The following is a 17,299-nucleotide window of genomic DNA, read 5'->3' on the forward strand; positions in this document are numbered from 1 at the left end:
AGTCCAGCTGGCAGGACAGATTTTTGGCAGCAATGGCTGATGGGATACTAGTGGGAGGACTGAGGGAGGAGAGGTGGGGGATGTGTGAGTCAACTCAGCATGGTCTAATAGTCAACTCAACGCTGATCTTAATCCACACCACAGTTGATTATTATCATGTTGTGTGGGGAATACCTCCTAGATAAACAACTGTTGAGTTTATTATTACCCCACCGTTGATTACTATGTTGTCTGAACCCAGTCGAAGAGTTGCCTACCATATCATTGCTACTTAACAGTGCCCTAATTGGGAAGCATATCCTGTGCTTGTTTACTCTATGGCAATGGAGTTAAGTCTTGCCACAGTTTGCCTGCCCTCTCCCTACCACTCGCTTTATTTATTAATTTCTGGCAAGAATGCTATGATATCCTCCTTTTCTGCATTTTGTTTCTCAAAACAGAGAGTGATGTGGTTGAACTGGCTCACTTGCTGCAAGTACAATCAAGGTGGCTTGTGGAAACTGACAACTCACTTACCCTGTCTCTGATCTCCTTTGGTGTTCTTCACAATAAAAGAATGCCAGCATTGCTGGAACTGTGGGCCCTATGCCATAGCAGTCTTGAGGCCCTGGTGTTTTGCTGTTAACAGAAAATAATATGTTAAAGTAGCCTGTGTCTCCTATTTCAGTGGATGGGTTAGAGTGGGGATACATACACTCATCCAATGATTACCACAGGCTTTCTGCCAATGTAAGGCCATGCTACAAAGGCATGATCAGTCAGTGGCTGCCTTGCCTTCTGTTTCAGGCATCGTTCCAGCTGCAAACTTTGTTCAGGCAAGGATCCCAGTTGAAATGTGCATACAAAAATCTGTCACAAATGCCACACTTACCTGGAATGTGTTAGGCTCATTTAAAATATGCTACTCAAATCAAAATATTTACAAATTGCACTTGTGAATATTTAAGATTTATAATGGGATTGCACATTCTTTCTATGTATGTGTTTGAGTAAGAAGTGGGAGTTGGACAGAGTGGGGATCTCTTACAGAATCAATAAAACCTAATGATTGTCTACTGATGGCGTAACATGCTTATTTTGGTTTGGGCACTGCCCCTTTAAAGCATTTATCTATTCACACTGCAGAGTCATCAGAGCCGCTGGGGAGCAAAACTACCAAAAGAGTAAGACTAATTGATTTTAATATATTTTTCCTGAAATGTTATAGCAAAAATATTTAAAATGAATATTAAGTGTATACATAAACAGTATTTCCAACTTTGCCAGTGAATTATGAAAATTTCAGATTCAATAACATTGAGCTAATTTATTTCCATATTGGGTGGTGTGTCTGCCCAGATGATAATTTAGTTATTTCACTGAATGATCCAGCAGTAGCTTCTACAATTGAAATGTCACTGATCTATGGTGAAATAACTCCTATGGTAGCAAAATTCATTATGAGCTTTTCTACATGAGTCACTTGTTGTGCGCTACTCATGATTGTTTATATAGGCCTATTTTGTGGCCACATTTGGAATACTTTGTATACTTCTGGTTATCCCAAGTCAAGGAAGTATAACTCAGCTGCAAATGATGCAGAAAAGGGCAACTAAAATGATCCATGCTGGAGTATCTTTTCTAGCAGAGTAGACTAATGTGTTGATAAATGAGTCAATAAATGGAAAGGCATGAATGAGGTTTGTAAAATTAGGTATGGGTAGAGGTTTTTGCCCCCTCCCTCTCTTAGGGTGTAATCCTATTCCGATGCTTGGAAGACTCCGAATCCAGAGGCTTATGGACATCCAATGCAGAACAGGAGCAGTGGACACGATCTTTGCCTCTGTGCACTTCCTGGTCTGCATTTTCACTGGAGGCTTTTTCACCCTTCTAGCTGGGTCACTGTGGAGAAGGAGGCAGGAGAGCCCAGGGGATACTTGGTAAGCTGACCTCTTCACTCCCCTCCCCTCCCCTCCCCTCTTCTCTGCGGCTGCTTTTGCAACCTTGGAGAGGCAACTGGTGCAGTTCTCTCCATGTGGGCTGCAAGGGGTGGGTGGGGGAGCACAGGTTCCTGGATCTGAGGTTGGAATGCTGTCTCCAGATGTGGATCAGGGAAACTGAAATATCCCATCGGCCCCCCAGACACTTATCTAAGGGCCATAGGATTTCTCCCTTATAAACCTAGAACTTAATGTCACCTAATGAAATCAGTTGCCTATGGATTCAGAAGAGGCAATGTTTTAGGGTAATTTGAGGGTTGCCTAACCCTCAAACAACCCCTGCTACCTGGGTTCACACAACACAACAAGCCACAACAGGCTGGGTGCTGACATGCACCAATGAAAAATGTTGCCTGAAGGCACCTGGCATGATGTGATTGTCCCCGCAGATAAATTCTGCCACAGTGGGCTGTCATGATGTACAAAGAGACCTAAAGAAAGAAAGCGCTTTTTCAAACAGTGCATAACTTACTTATAGATTTCGCTTTTATTCGACGTGGCGATGGCCACCGGATTAGACGGCTTTAAAGAGGGACTAGATTAATGGAGGAAAAGTCTATTGGTCATATCCAGGTTCAGAAACAAGGTGCCCATGAGTGCCAGCTGCCTGGGGACAAAGAACTGGAGACGGCTGTTACACATCTTACTTTGCTTATGGGCTTCTCAGAAGCAATCTGCTAGCCAGGTTTGGAGATAGAGTGCTAGCTTTGTAGACCATTGGTCCAGTCCAATGAGGCCTTTCTTATATCAGGTCAGATCCCTGTACTGCCTTATAGTTGTAAAGCTGAAACTAAACTTCACTGGTTTGAAGTTTTTTTGTTGGTATGTAACATTTTGTCCAGTGGCCAATAACAACAACGCAAATCAGTAGTGCTCAGCCATGGGCTTGTGAGGCAGCTGAGGGCTCTGATAGATCAGACCAAAGTCCATCTAACCTAACATCCCTTCTTCCTTCCTTTTGAAATTTACAGTCTACTATAGCTCGGTGTACCATCTTAGTCCTTTGAGTATGCGAAAACTATTATCTTATTTTTGTGTGTGCCGTCAACGTACTCCAGAATGTTATTGAAACGCACTGATAACTGTTGGGGCACATTATGTATTCCATATACCCTTTTCCTAGCATTATTTCCTACTCTTTATTTCTTATTATCCAAAATACCGCAAGAGATGTCATTGTGTGTGTGCTACAAAGTATACGTGCGCAAGACGGATATAGCATCACCATGATGGGATATGACATGAGGTGTAGCTCTGGCCCTTGTGGCTGCAGAAGAGAGGAGCGGATGGGAAACCGTATTTCAGTGTATTTCCTTAAATGCGCAATACTATGCCTACTATTCCCAGCCTCCCCCTATCTATGCTGGCTTGGACAAGTTGAGAGGAGGCCTTGTCTCTGCATACAGATGTGTAGGGTTGCACCCTAAGTTACTTTAGGATCTAAAGTATTGCAAATATGCATGTTTCTTCAAAATTAATATGAAAATTAATGCAGATTTAATAAACCAATTAAAATTCTATGATTTGGGTAAGATTTCTTTAATTGACAGGACTGTTTTAAGAAGCCAACAACAACAAAAATTTAATTTGATACAAGGGGAGGGGAATTGCGGTCCACTTTATTTTTCTTCTCTTTCAGAAGAAAGGTTGTTTTTATTTCAGCTTTATCTTTTGAGGAAAAATGACTGTTCATCTCAAAGGAGAAAAACCTAACATTTTACCTGACTTTCTGCATCTGAATGACTTAGGATGTGAAACTACAGGAGGAAAGGTACATTCAGTGCAATTCATTAAAACAAGTGAGGTGATTTTAGTAAAGAAGTAAAAACAAACAACCCTCTCAACAAATCTCCAGACATTAGAGAAACAGAGTAGATATTATGATACCAAGTCCTGTTTAACTGAAAATACTTTAGTATTAGTAATAGTGCAAAAGAAGAAGTATTAATTCATTTTTGAAAGCATTTTCAAATAAGAATCTAAAGAGCTCCTATCTGCAGGTTTATAATCTAGTACATCTTCCTGACCTGTTGCTCCTCAGATGTGTTGGACTACAACTCCCAGAATTCCCAGCCAGCAGGGCTAATGGCTGAGAATTATGGAAGTTGCAGTTCAACACATATGGAAGGCATCAGGTTGGGAAAAGTTGATCCAGTACCTAAAGGTGCACATAGCTAAGGAACAGGTAAGTGATATATCTGCAGGAGGTGGCTAGAAAATTATGAAGGTGTAAAAGAAATAATACTGTGTACAAATTCATCCTAGAAACATGATACGGGAAAAATACACATTAATAAATCTATCTAATATTAAATATTGCCCTGTATATATACATCTCTTTGGAGATTATATATTTGCTTTCCCGTGGGTAGTGCACTCCACACTGAGGAGGGTTGGCAGGGCTGGGTGGGCATTGGTGGTATGAAATTACAAAGCAGTGCAAATGGAAGTAGGAGGGAAAGAAGTGCTAAGGAACTATGTTGGTCACTGTTTTGGTCAACTACAATGTTGTATGTAAAATAAAATATGTAAGTAATTGTTACAATTCATACTTCTGTTTTATTTTTTAAAGATTTTATTTGCAACGGATGACTTTTTTGCTCCTGCAGAAAATCTCTTAAAGGTAGGCAAGGACTGTATGTTCTTTCTTTGGTTTAGAAATTGACTGTGATAAAGATGATTACTAAAGGCCAGTAAGTTTATATGCTCTTCACTTCTCCAAGCTGAGAAATGTCATGAGGCAGTGTTACAGGCATTAGCCTCCTTTTGATAAGAAAGAACACTGGAGCATTATGGTAGCCCTATTTGTATGTTGAGTACCCGTGGATACTGGACAAGTAAAGGGGCTCCCAACATGCTGGCTAACCAAAACACTGCTAGCCACACACCCCAAGTGATGTGCGATTGGTGTCAGTCAGAGGGGCCTATGCACTTATACATGCACACATGTTCCTAAAGGAAGGAGCCATGCTATTGGTTCCAACTCCTGTTGCCCCCAGCCAGCATAGCCAATGATCAGGAATGATGGGAGTTGGAGCCTAACAAGTTCCCCACCCTTGCAGTGGGCACTCTTCAGATTGATGCTGAATTGGCTAGAATGGAAATGGAAGCATTGAGTAGCCTCATTCCAGTCCACATCAGCTACTATGCAGTAGCATGCAGGGAGGGATAACCCTTTGATACAGGGCATGTAAGGCCATCTCTGCCACATATATTATGCTTACCCGCTCTGTCCCTGGCTGCTCACTTTTATTTTGGTTCATATAGCATAAAAATAAATAAATCAGAAAACAATATCTTCTTCTGAGGCAATAAGCACAAACATAGTTTTGCACTTATGGAAAAATAATTTCTAATTTTACTTTAAAGCCTGTTGCTTGTTTATATTACAATAGCAAGACTGTTTTCAGCCATCTTGATCTTTTATATGTTTGTTTAGAAACAAAGACCAGTATTTCATGCCGACCTTTTTACTGACTATGGGAAGTGGAGGGATGGATGGGAAACCAGGAGGAAGCGGATTCCAGGTAAAACACTATTTTAGTAGCTAAACTGCAAATCTGAACCCAAACTAGCATGGGGAAATTCAGGGTGAAGTCTTGCTTGGAAAGGATTGATCTGCATTTATCAGGAGTTCCGTGATCAGAGGAAATCTCTCCCCTTGATAAATATGGAGCTAGAAAAACTTTGAAAGTTCTTCTTGAACTATAGATATTAGTAATCTATTGTAGAATTATAGGCTAGGCACAGATGCTAGGTTTTTATCTATAATTTGTCACAATGTAATATTTTCTTCCAAGTACCCAAATTAATGGGGAAGTTGAGAAAAAGAAACCTAATTCACTAATTTTAAAATCTGGATTACCTTGTTTGTAAAAAATATGACAACCAATCATTTACTATTCTCTTTCATAATTTATATAATTACTAGCTTGACTTGAGCAGACTATCTATAGTGCGCCAGTAATTTATTGCTCATTATCATACTTTACCAGCTTTTTGATGGGTGCCTGGAAAAGCCAGTCACGAGGCCGACCAGGAGTCCATTGGACTCCCCCCTCCCAGTTGCTCCCCCTGCTTGCCTGTCTGCTGACCCACAGGACTTACAGCATCTGTGTGTGGCTGATGAGCCCCCCCCCGGCCTCCTCTCTGGGCTCCCCCTCCTGCTACTTCCCAGGTGCTGGCCCCCGGCTCACTGATCCGCGGGACTTATCTAAGGCTTCCAGGCGAACTGCTTCTGCAATGTCGACACTTCCCCCTCTCCTGCCTCCAGCTGTGTTTATATATCCTGTTGCTTAGCGATACAATGTTCATCTCATAGCTCAGAACCTCCAACCTACAAAGTTCTTCTCATAGCTTGGAACCTGCAGGGTGCCTTGCATTGCCTTAGCATTTTATATATAGAGATGCTTAGTGAGTGGGTGCAATATACTGCTCTTACTCTTTAAATCAACAGGGGTACATATGAGCAGCAACTTCTAATACATAGTAGTAAACAACCACAAGACACTACAAAATAGATTTGATTCATTGAAAAATCCTTCATCTTCAGGTTGTCCAGGCTTTGATTACATGCTTTATATTTGATCATTTCCCACAGCATCACATGGCTCCATTTTATTTCTAAAAAAACCCAGACACGTTTATTTCGGTGTTGTTCTGAATTCCACTTGGATTTTTTGGGGGTATTAATTTCTTACCTCTCTTTTACATTCATACTAATAAAGTCAATTTTTCTCATTTCCTTTGGTTAGGTGTTGCTTTTTAAAATATTTTTTTTCCTTTTTAAGGTCATGATTGGTGCATCATTCAACTGGGAGTCCCAGGTGTTATTTATGGTTTTGAGGTAGATACATCTTACCTCGCAGGAAACTGTGCTCCTCGGATATCAATCCAAGCTGCTTTCTTGAAGCCAGGTAACTAAGATATTAAGAACTTCCACAGAAGACCTGATGCTGTGTCAAAACAAGGAAAGTTCAATTGTCTTTGCTGATGAACAGTATAAATAGGAGAGAAACCTTTCTTGATGGCAGCCATCCTCCAACCTGGTGACCTCAGATGTGTTCTATTACAATTGCCACCATCCTGAGTCAGCGTGGCCATTGGTCATGCTCACCAAAGGATGATGGGAGCCACAGTCCAACACATGTGGAAGGCACCTGGTTGAGGAGGGCTGCTAGAGCTAACTGAAAGCAATGGTGGGGACAAGTTATGCCAAACAAATTACAGCAGGAGGCGTTGGCTGTTGGCATGAGGAACGGGTTAAGTAGTCCTTTTCAGGTTTAGTTATGTAAACACAGTTCTAAGCAGTGGTACAGGGAGTGATCAGCATGCCATAATATTTCACAATTCACCCCCTGTTTCTTTTATTTGGTGTGTGTAGTTACCAGCACTATTGGATCCTGTGCTGATACTGAAAATGGACGCCAAGGTCCTATAGCATGTCTCTAATGATATGTTTGGTTGCTAGGATGTGCACTGAGTATGCGCCAATCATCTTCTGACACTTTCATCTCACATGGTGGCCAGCCACACCTGGGATTAGCACAGAGTCAATCTGACAAGAGCCTTCTGAATCCTAGCAGCAGCAATTGTAAAGTTTAGTAATGGCAATGTTGGAAAGAGGATGTTTTCCCCAAACATAAGTCATTTTATTTTTCATGTTTCCCCATCTAGTGCTCAAAGTCAAACACAATAAAACAACAGGCAAGTGTTAAAGGTAATTATTTAAAATTAGTCATACTAAGAGTAGACCATTGAAATCAATGGGATGTAAATGAATAACTTAAGGTGCATTGATTTCACCAGTCTACCCTAAATATGACTAAGTCTGGATCCAATCTAATGTTCTATTACACACATTTTACGTATTTATTTCATTTTATTCCCTCCTTCCCCTCAGAGCTAAGATTAGCATAGTCTTTTCACCTTGTTTAGTCCTTACAACAAACCTGACAGGTAAATTAGGCTCAGAGATAGCAACTGGCTCAAGGAAACCAAGTGGACTTATTTATTTATTTATTTAAACCTTAGTGTCTGTGGTCTAAATAAAACTCTCTATTTAATATACCACACTGGTCAGTAGTACATGGATGCCTATTCTAGCTTTCCCTTGCTGCATTTTCTAATTATAAATATGGCCGATGCCAAACATGTCAGACTGCGAACATAAAGGCCTAACTAGACATGACATCAGAGACCTCTGAATACATGTCTGATATCTTTTATTTTGCTAAAAGCAGCCATGGGATTGGGGGTGGGAAATTGGACTGGAGAGTTAATCCTTTCCTCTTGCTCCATACTCCTAATCTAAATGTCCTCCTAGCTATAGAGAGAAAAACAATTGGTGTCTCGATGTTTTCCCCTCTGGAGAAAACATTAGCCTTAACAGAGTAATTGGATTAAGGCCATGGCACAGAGGAAAAGGTTAACTTCCCTCACCATATGGCATAACCCTTATCCAAATCAAAAACCCCACAGCAGGGAGACAAGAGACATGCATTCATTCATTTCCAAACTCACATCCAGCTTGGCCCTCCGTCTCCCCACATCCTGCTCTTAGCCTTATGGCATTAGACAACTCGGCAGGCATCCTATTTCTAGTGTAATATTCTAAAGATACAATAATGATTCTAAACTGTTAGCTTTTTGGAAGTGGACTTTCTCATAAAACAGTTGGATTCTGCCAGGATTATCTTAAATTTCTGTTGGGCACATTGTCTTTGCAGAGGAGGTACCAGTACTGCCACCAAGAGGGAACAGAGTTGGAACTGCAGCTTCAGATGAAGAGTTTAAGGCTGCCAAGGAGGTACTATGACCCTTGGGTAGGAAAAAGACCAGATAATGGATTACCCTGGGTTTTTCATACTAACACTACTGTGTTTTATGAAACTGCTGAAGCGAGTTATTTTTGCTGTCCTCACTTCTAATTAGTGTGGTGTTTGCCGAGGGGAAGAGCTGAAAACACTCCTTGGCTGACTGAGGTGGGGAGATGGGCAACCCTATGCATAGGTGCCACACACAGGTAGTGACTATCAGGGTGGCAATATGAAAATGAGGACAGGGCTTCTGTATCTTTAACAGTTGTATTGAAAAGGGAATTTCAGCAGGTGGTATTTGTATGCTTGCAGCACCTGGTGAAATCCCCTCTTCATCACAACAGTTAAAGCTGCAGGAGCCCTGCCTAGTGTGACTGGATACAAAAGTGATACAGAAGCCCTGCCCTCCTTTTCAAATGATCACCTAAGCAAGGGCCTATTATGTCTCTGCACTCACCCTCCTCTTGTTCTTTTTGCACTCTCTCTCTCTCATTTGCCTTTCTTACTGCATTTCCTCACCTACAAGTCTCTCTGCAGCCCCCTTCCCTCAGTTCCTTTCTTAATTGTTTGGCAGAGGATCAGACCAGTGGGGGGCTGGTGGCTCCAACATTAGTGGAGTGGTGAATTCACTCTGGGTTTCAGTCTGAACCAGTCAGAACTCTAAAGTATTCCAAGGTGCAAAGCATGACATAAACATTCTTCTATCACTAACCCCATTTTTGATTGCCATTTTTGATATTTCTATGTGGGAGAAAGGGCCACAAACAATGGTTATGTGGAATGTGCTCAGAAGTAACAAGAAAGTAGTGTGGGCACTGCAGTCAGCCAGTGGAGCCTGTGTTATCGTAATTCTAGAAGGTTGATAAAGCATGGCTTTCCTTTGTAAAAGCCATACTGATTCTTTTCCAGCAATGCTTGGTCTTCCATATGCTTGATATTTTTAGCTTTAAAACTGCTTTCCACCAATTTACTTGGGACAGAAGTTAGGTTGACAGTTCTGCAAGTTCCTGGGCTCCTTCTCAGATTCTTTTATAAAAAATGGCATTACATTGGCTAGCTTCCAGTTCTTCAGTAAGGTGGCCATTTTAACAACAAGTTGCACATTTTTGTTAGAAGAGCAACAATTTCACAGTTGAGTTGTTTAAATACTCTCAGGTGTCTGCCTGTTGTAAAGGAAGCCTTATTACCATTTATAACTTCCTTGACTTAGCTTGTTAACTAGAGAGGCCTATTTACAGGTAAATATGCTCAGGATTGGGATATCCATTAAAATGTGTTTTTCTTTAATTACTTATAGCTGTTAGCCTGGTTTATACAATGCAATAAAAAATCTGCCTAATAGAACACAGATAATAGTTTCTTGGTGCTGCTGTCATTGTTATTTTAAATTAAGGAAGAATTAATAAAAAATGACCGTGCCTTCTGGGTATGAGTCTTTAAAGACAACAGAGATTTTAGTATTGCACATATATTTCAGCTGAATCATTCAGAAAAAGTGCAGCTCTAATGACAACACAAAAAGCTAGAATATATAACAGCAACTTGTATATTAGCTCTGGTATATTAAAAAGAAAGCCAAACAAGGTTATCACTGACTAGAAAACAAGTAACTAACATTTCTTTTCAGATGAGGTCAGATGAATGGACTTCCTTGATTCCTTTGTCAGGGATAAACCTGGACACTACCCACAACTATTTTTGTGTGACTTCAAAGCAAAGATGGACTCACCTAAGACTCAACATACATCCAGGTAAGAGCTATATAATAAGTGCATCAAAAGACTGATAAGTCTTTTGATAAGTCTGTTCCCATTCAATCCTATTTCTCAACAGTTAATAGACTTGATGAACATACTAATTTGTACTCATTAGGAGCACAATGTTACATCAGTAAGAAAATAGGATAGCACCATCTACTGTTTGGAGGTGGGCATGCTTAATTGTTTGTGTGCATGTCTTTCTGTCTATCTATTATCTTCATATTATGTGCCAGTTTGCTTTTGTCTTTCAAATGCCTCCAGCTAACCCACCTTTTCCGCTAGGCTTCATTCCCAAACATAACCAAGCTGAAGCATTTGTAACTACATTTGATCATGTTCATTTATTGCTATTGCTGTCTGTCCTTTAATAATTATCATCATCATAAAATATGTGCAAGATAATTTTATATATCCTAGTATAAAATGTAACTCTTAAACTATATAGTAGTGTGTGTGTGTATTAATTTGTCTAATTAAATTGTGGCCGTCATTTTTCTCTCTCCAGCGTAACGGCAGAATTGAAATTATTATTTTTTCTACAGATGGTGGGATTGCACGTTTAAAAGTATATGGCACAATGCTGAGAGACTGGTCGCTTTCTGGCCAGAATCACTTGAGTGATTTGGTTGCAATGGTGAATGGAGGTGTCTGTGTTGGGCATAGTGGTGCTCAGTTAGGTCATCCCCAAAATATTTTAGGTAAGAATAATGCTGGCTCTTGTTTATAACTGTTATTTTGGTTTCATTTAACACAATAAGTAGAATATGTTATCATGAAATCTAACTGCTAATTTCTAACATGAAACTATCCAAGTGACAGCATGAAAGAAATGCCACAAAGCACTATCAATGTTCACAGGCACAATCCATGAAGCGCAATGTCCATTCACATCAATGGCACTTATGTTTGACTCCTGAGTAAACACAATTGAAATAAATAGGCATTTTGCAGCAGTAGTGTTTGATGAATTCTGCTCTGTTTCATGTGAGATCCAGTGACATTGTTAGGCATGACTTTTTTGGCAATTAAAAATTGTTTAACCAGTTTTTAGATGTATCTCTCTCCTTTCCTGGCTATAGTAGAATTTCAGTGAAACACTGCCATGGAAAACGAAGGAACAGAAAGCATAGACGAATAGAGTAAAAATAATTCTACACAAAGTAAAGGTTCCTATTGGAGAGATCCAGCTAAATAAGGCATTAATGACACATGGAAAAGTCAAGTTCTATTTGCCATGTACACAAAATTCTACGGCTGCAGTATTTAGTTGATAATATTTAGATTAATCAATTGAAAATATTTCTATTGTCTAAAAACATGTTCCCAATTAATTGGTTAACACATTTACATAGGAAGCATGTTTTTTTCCTTTTAAAAAGCATGTTTTATTCATATGCAAATTTATCCTGATATAATCAAATTAATCATTAATCAATTCAAACCTATACAGTTAATCAGATAAGATTTAGTTAGCCAGTTGACAGTCTTGCTAAGTAAAGAAGAAAGCCAACCACCTCAGAACACATAAAATAATTACAGATAGTTTATTGTTAACATTAATGATTTCCTCTGCATTAAGCACCATTTTTTATTTGAATAGGAATAGGAAGAGGAAAGTCTATGAAAGATGGATGGGAAACGGGAAGAAATTTGGAAAGACCACCAGTTTTAAAAGTAAGAAATAAATTAGTTTTAACAACTCCTATCTTATTTCTAAATAATTCTCTTGGAGCAGAACATTAATCTTTAGAAAACAATAGGCAAATCTATCTTCAATAAGGGTCTTTCTCTCTCTCTCTGTCTCTCACACACACACACACTGACTTGCATATAAAATGAAGAAGCAAAGACGAGTCAATTAAAGAAAAGAAACAGTATTAGTCCTTGTCTTTATAGTCTGCTTACTAAGGGCTACTTTCACATGGTGAACCACCCATACATGGTAGATTCTGAGCGTCAACACATGGGAGAAACTGTGTTTCCTTATCCTTTTCTCTGCACTTCCTCCTTCTTCCAGAAGGGGAAAGAGGAAGTAAACAAAGACCACGTGGCCCATTCAAAGGCTGCTTTATGGTGCCGCTTATCCTGCACATAGCAAGAGATTGCGGCACATTCTGTTTTTTTTAAAAAAGGTCAGATTAAAAGGGGTCTATTTTGCTACGGAAAAATGAGCGGAGGGAGCAGGAGGCAAGCAGGAGGTGGATGACCTCATCTAGAGGACACACACACATCTGTAAGTAGGCAGTAGAGAGCATGTGATAAAATGCTCGTCTGATGAACCTCTGATACAACTGCAATATTCCCCTGTCCTATATCCCAATTTATTTATTTATTTATTTATTTATTACATTTCTAGCACACACACACGCCTTCTTCCCAATACAAATTACATGTGCTTGGAGCACAAGTAATTTATAAGGCATAGAGAAGAGGGATGGATGGAGAATAACCAATGTACACACAAATCTCCCATTCCCTCTAATTTCCCATCATGCTCCTGCTCATACACCTGTGCAGACAGGGGAAGGGGAGATGAAAGGATCTACTAAGCTATATAGAAATCTTCCACAAGTGGACACTGTGTTTGCTTATGTGAGTGGATCATGCCCACATTTTTTCTGGGGAAAGTCGTTAAGGTGGTGGGAATCTACCAGTAAAACTCCCCTATTACTTTTAATTCCAGGTTGATGGCAAGGGATTTCTCCTTATACCAGGAAGTGAATGGGCAGTCTACCGATTGGGCCACTCTGGTGTAATAACACACATAGAAATAGATACCAGTCACTTTAAAGGTAAATATTTGTCAGTTTCATGTCTTTTCTACTAAATGCTCTCTACTTGGAGAACTGTGTGAAGGGTTTGTTACTACCCAAAATGTTTTCTAATATTTTAGTGCAAACATATTTTAGCAGATTTTTGTTATGATAAAGCAAACATAATGTTCTTTGTAACATTCATTACCCTATTATTTCAGCTTTGTAAACTTTACAGGATATTGTCTAATCTATGCAGCATGTGTCTAAACATTACAGGATATTGTTTAATCTATACAGCCTTGTGTGGTGAAGAGTGGTAAGCGGCAGTTACTGCAGCCGAAACTCTCCCACGACCTGAGTTCTCAGGCAGCCGGCTCAGGTCGACTCAACCTTCCATCCTTCCGAGGTCGGTAAAATGAGTACCCAGCTAGCTGGGGGAAAGGTAACTGCGACTGGGGAAGGCAATGGCAAACCGCCCCGCTACAAAGTCTGCCAAGAAAATGTCAGCAAAAGCAGGCGTCCCTCTAGGAGTCAGCAATGACTCAAGTGCTTGCACGAGAGGTTCCTTTCCTTTCCTATGCAGCATGAACAAAAACATATTCATTTGCAAATAAATTTCACTGGGTTGAAGTTCTGCTGACAGAAGCAGTTCCGTCAGCAGAACAGGGAGGGGAGAGATTTCCTCTTCCCTCGAACTGCTTCAAAATTTGTTCTGGACGGCTTGGAAACCCTTCGGAGTAGATTTTCAGACAGTTCAGAAGGCTGTAGAAAGAAGGAAAAACTCTCATTGCACTAGCAGATGACTACTACTGCAATGATGGATTTAACTCAGTGAATTAAATGAGGTTGCAGCCTTACACTCTTAAGTTCAATTGGACTTGCTCTCAGGTATATGTGTATTCACTTGTGGCATTAATTTACTTTAGGGTGACCATATGAAAAGGAGGACAGGGCTCCTGTATCTTTAACAGTTTTATCGAAAGGGGGATTTCAGCAGATGTCATTTGTATGCATGCAGCACTACCCTCTTCATCCCAATAGTTAAAGCTGCAGGAGCCCTGCCCTCTTGACCAGATAGAAAAGAGGGCAGGGTTCCTGCAGCTTTCACTGTTGTGATGAAGAGGGAATTTCACCAGGTGCTGCATGTATACAAATGACACCTGCTGAAATCCCCTTTTCAATACAACTTTTAAAGATACAGGAGCCCTGTCCTCCTTTTCATGTGGTCACCCAAAAATTTATTTGGAAGAAAGCTACTATATCACACACTCCCCACCCCCCTTTTCTTTTAACTATTAGGCAACTTTCCAGATAGTTTTAAACTTGAGACCTGTATCTTGAGTGTAGAAGAAGAAAAGGAATGTATAGCACAAAAATGGGCCCTGAAACAAGGTCCAAAATGGAACATTGTGCTGCCTGCAACAAAGGTAAGTTTAAAATGTTTATGTCAATTGAAAATGAATGCACTCTGTTTTTATCATATCCTTGGAAGAAAGCACAAACTATGAGTTTCAGAAAACAAAAGCGCCAAATATGCAACATCTGTAATTGGGGGTGGGGTGGGAAGGACTGTTAATATTATGACAGTCTTTGCAGATACTATAGTATTTGAATGTACCAAATTTACTACATTCTTTCCCCCCCACAGCTTAAACCCCATAAGAGACATTTTTTTGATGGTACTGCCATACAAACACTGGATGTGTTTACTCATGTGAGACTTACTATTGCCCCCGATGGAGGTGTAAGTAGGATGCGTCTCTGGGGCTTTCCACGGGCGCTGCCAGATGTTCACAAGTAAAAATCTTCCAGGAAAAGGTTTTGCAAAATTCCACTCACTGTTATATTAAACTGAAAGCATTAATCTCCTTGTATACATCCATTTAATTATAGTTTTTCCACGTCACTGATTCAAACATAATTTGTTACAGATGTACAATAACAGCATCATTTCTCTAGCTGAAATATATATATATATATATATATATATATATATATATATATAATTTGCTTTTAGGTTATCTGATTTGGGAAATTGTATTAAGTAATGATAAGAGGCATCACATACCTCTGTAAAGCATATATACTATATAGCATATAAGGGAGTGGGTTCTTTTCCTCAGTAGATCTTCTGTCAAAATGCAATAATGTATTTTAAAATGTTTGTATTAATCCTAACAAAAGCTACGTGCATTTTTGTTGTACTATATTTGAAAAAAATCTAAAATACTTATGATGCCATTTATATGGATTTACAGCTTGATTCCATATACGTTTACTTGGATGTAATTCCTAGGGTTTTGATAGAACTTACTTTGAGAAAGCTTGCTTAGGATGAAAGGGTTTTACAGATTCTGGAAACATTAACCTTATCAAAACTGAGAGCAAGAATGACTTGGTCACCTGAGAAATACTTGAATATATTTCGAGTTTGAGTACGGAGAACTAATATTTTAGTAATATTTTGTTTAGATTTGAAACTGTGTCTTTATTCTTTCCCCTTTTTCCATCTTAAACGCTTTTCATTTATGAATTATACTATAATAAAAGTATATTTACACTACCACATGAGTATGTTGCATACTTACAATTCTGGGCTTCCGTCTACTTCATCATATCATTCTTAAAAAACAAAATACCTCTTAATTGTTGGTGCTTTGTGTGTGTGTGTGTTCAGGGGCTGGGACACACCAACACACTGAAAGAGAGGGACAGACATCCTCCCACTTGTGTCTCTTTGTGGTTATCTGCTCCTATAATATTAAAGCTAAATCAACTGCGAGAAAATTGATAAGACACCATGACCATGCCATCCCTTGTAATAATAATAATATTAATAATAATAATAATAATAAGAAGAAGAAGAAGTAAAATTTCTTACCCACCTCTTCATTTTGATCAAGGCAGGGAACAGCAGTATTTATAAAATACATAAAATACTGATTAAAAACATAGTATACATTGTTCAAACATCCTAAAAGCATCCTTGTAGCATTTTTAAAAAGCCCATTGACAGTTAATAACCCTATGAGAATACATGAATCAATTTAGTGAGAATAATAAGCAGATCTAACTTTTGAGTCCCTGGATGTGTGACCACCTGGAAAATATATATTAGCTGCCCTGAACTCTTTGGAGAAGAATGAAGTGGTACTTTTGAGGCGACGGCAATGAAGGGGAAGAGCTGCTGAGGTAATTTTTTTTTTTTAAAAAAGTCAGGTTTGAAGAGAGACAGAAGCGTCGGTAACTTTTAATGAATGGCGACGGGACTTGGGAGTCTGTGGCGTTGCGACAGCCAGGCCGTCCTGCTGCCTGCAGGAAGGGAAGGAGCAGCGGGGGACTCCGTTGATACCGCAGAGAAACTGCTGCGAACCGAGGGGAGAAGCGGCCACCCTAGAGAAGGGGTAAAATCGAACACAGCTCCTACTTAAGAGTCGACGCATTGACATGTCAAGGGGTCGACTCTTAAGTAGGAGCTGTGTTCGATTCCCGCCGCGCTTCCCGCCTTTTTCATTCCAAAGGTTCGCGATCCCCGCGGCGTAGCCCTCAGGGCAATTTGGAAGCCCAGGCCGTGACTCGCAGCCTGCCGTCGCCACCCCCGCCCAATCCGTTTCCAAGGAAACGGCCCCGTCTCTCCCTTACCCCCACCCCCTCCCCGCGCGGAGAGCCGTTTTATTTGCTGGGGACGGTGAGTCACAATCCTCCCCCTTCACGTGACGTCACGCCCTCTGGGGCTGAGGTGGGCGAGACAAAGCTGCTCCTTGGAAGACCCAGGGAGTGGGGCTAGTCGGTGGGTGGGTGGGGACCCGCTTTGGAGACACGATGAAGTAGGAGGTTGGAGAAGCTGCCCCATCATCTAAGCCAGGAAGTCCAGCGGTATCTGAAGCCTCCTCCTCTCCTCCAATTCCCTTGCTTTGAGGGTGGATGGGAGGCTTCTATTTGGTTTTTGGATGCACCTGTAGTGTGTTCTGTCCTGACCCCTGTCT

General features: G+C 40.2%; 1 protein-coding gene across 7 annotated transcripts; it reads left to right on the forward strand.

The window, feature by feature from the left end:
* Positions 1–1,111: 1,111 nt before the first annotated feature.
* On the forward strand, positions 1,112–15,282 carry ALLC (allantoicase). Of its 7 annotated transcripts, none has more exons than XM_063125120.1 (13): positions 1,113–1,163; positions 1,874–1,919; positions 3,619–3,750; positions 4,552–4,602; positions 5,419–5,506; positions 6,770–6,895; positions 8,708–8,787; positions 10,425–10,548; positions 11,100–11,255; positions 12,158–12,231; positions 13,241–13,349; positions 14,613–14,740; positions 14,962–15,282. In XM_063125120.1, exons 3-13 carry the CDS (start codon positions 3,661–3,663, stop codon positions 15,112–15,114), a joined length of 1,179 nt encoding a protein of 392 aa, XP_062981190.1. In that variant the 5' UTR covers positions 1,113–1,163; positions 1,874–1,919; positions 3,619–3,660; the 3' UTR covers positions 15,115–15,282. The 7 variants fall into 7 exon arrangements, with proteins under 7 accessions (XP_062981192.1, XP_062981190.1, XP_062981191.1 ...); XM_063125121.1 differs by having other exon boundaries at positions 3,622–3,750; XM_063125124.1 differs by having other exon boundaries at positions 3,642–3,750.
* The last annotated feature ends 2,017 nt before the right edge of the window (positions 15,283–17,299 follow it).

The sequence above is a fragment of the Elgaria multicarinata genome, chromosome 4 (assembly GCF_023053635.1).
Source record: "Elgaria multicarinata webbii isolate HBS135686 ecotype San Diego chromosome 4, rElgMul1.1.pri, whole genome shotgun sequence".
Classification (NCBI taxonomy): domain Eukaryota; kingdom Metazoa; phylum Chordata; class Lepidosauria; order Squamata; family Anguidae; genus Elgaria; species Elgaria multicarinata.

Bases quoted from the DNA above. Each gene is read 5' to 3' on its own strand.
- ALLC (XM_063125122.1), top strand. From the start codon at position 3,661: ATGACTGTTCATCTCAAAGGAGAAAAACCTAACATTTTACCTGACTTT. The intron at 3,751-4,551 runs GTACATTCAGTG...TATTTTTTAAAG, and splicing joins GTGAAACTACAGGAGGAAAG to ATTTTATTTGCAACGGATGA. The intron at 13,350-14,612 runs GTAAATATTTGT...TTTAACTATTAG, and splicing joins AGATACCAGTCACTTTAAAG to GCAACTTTCCAGATAGTTTT.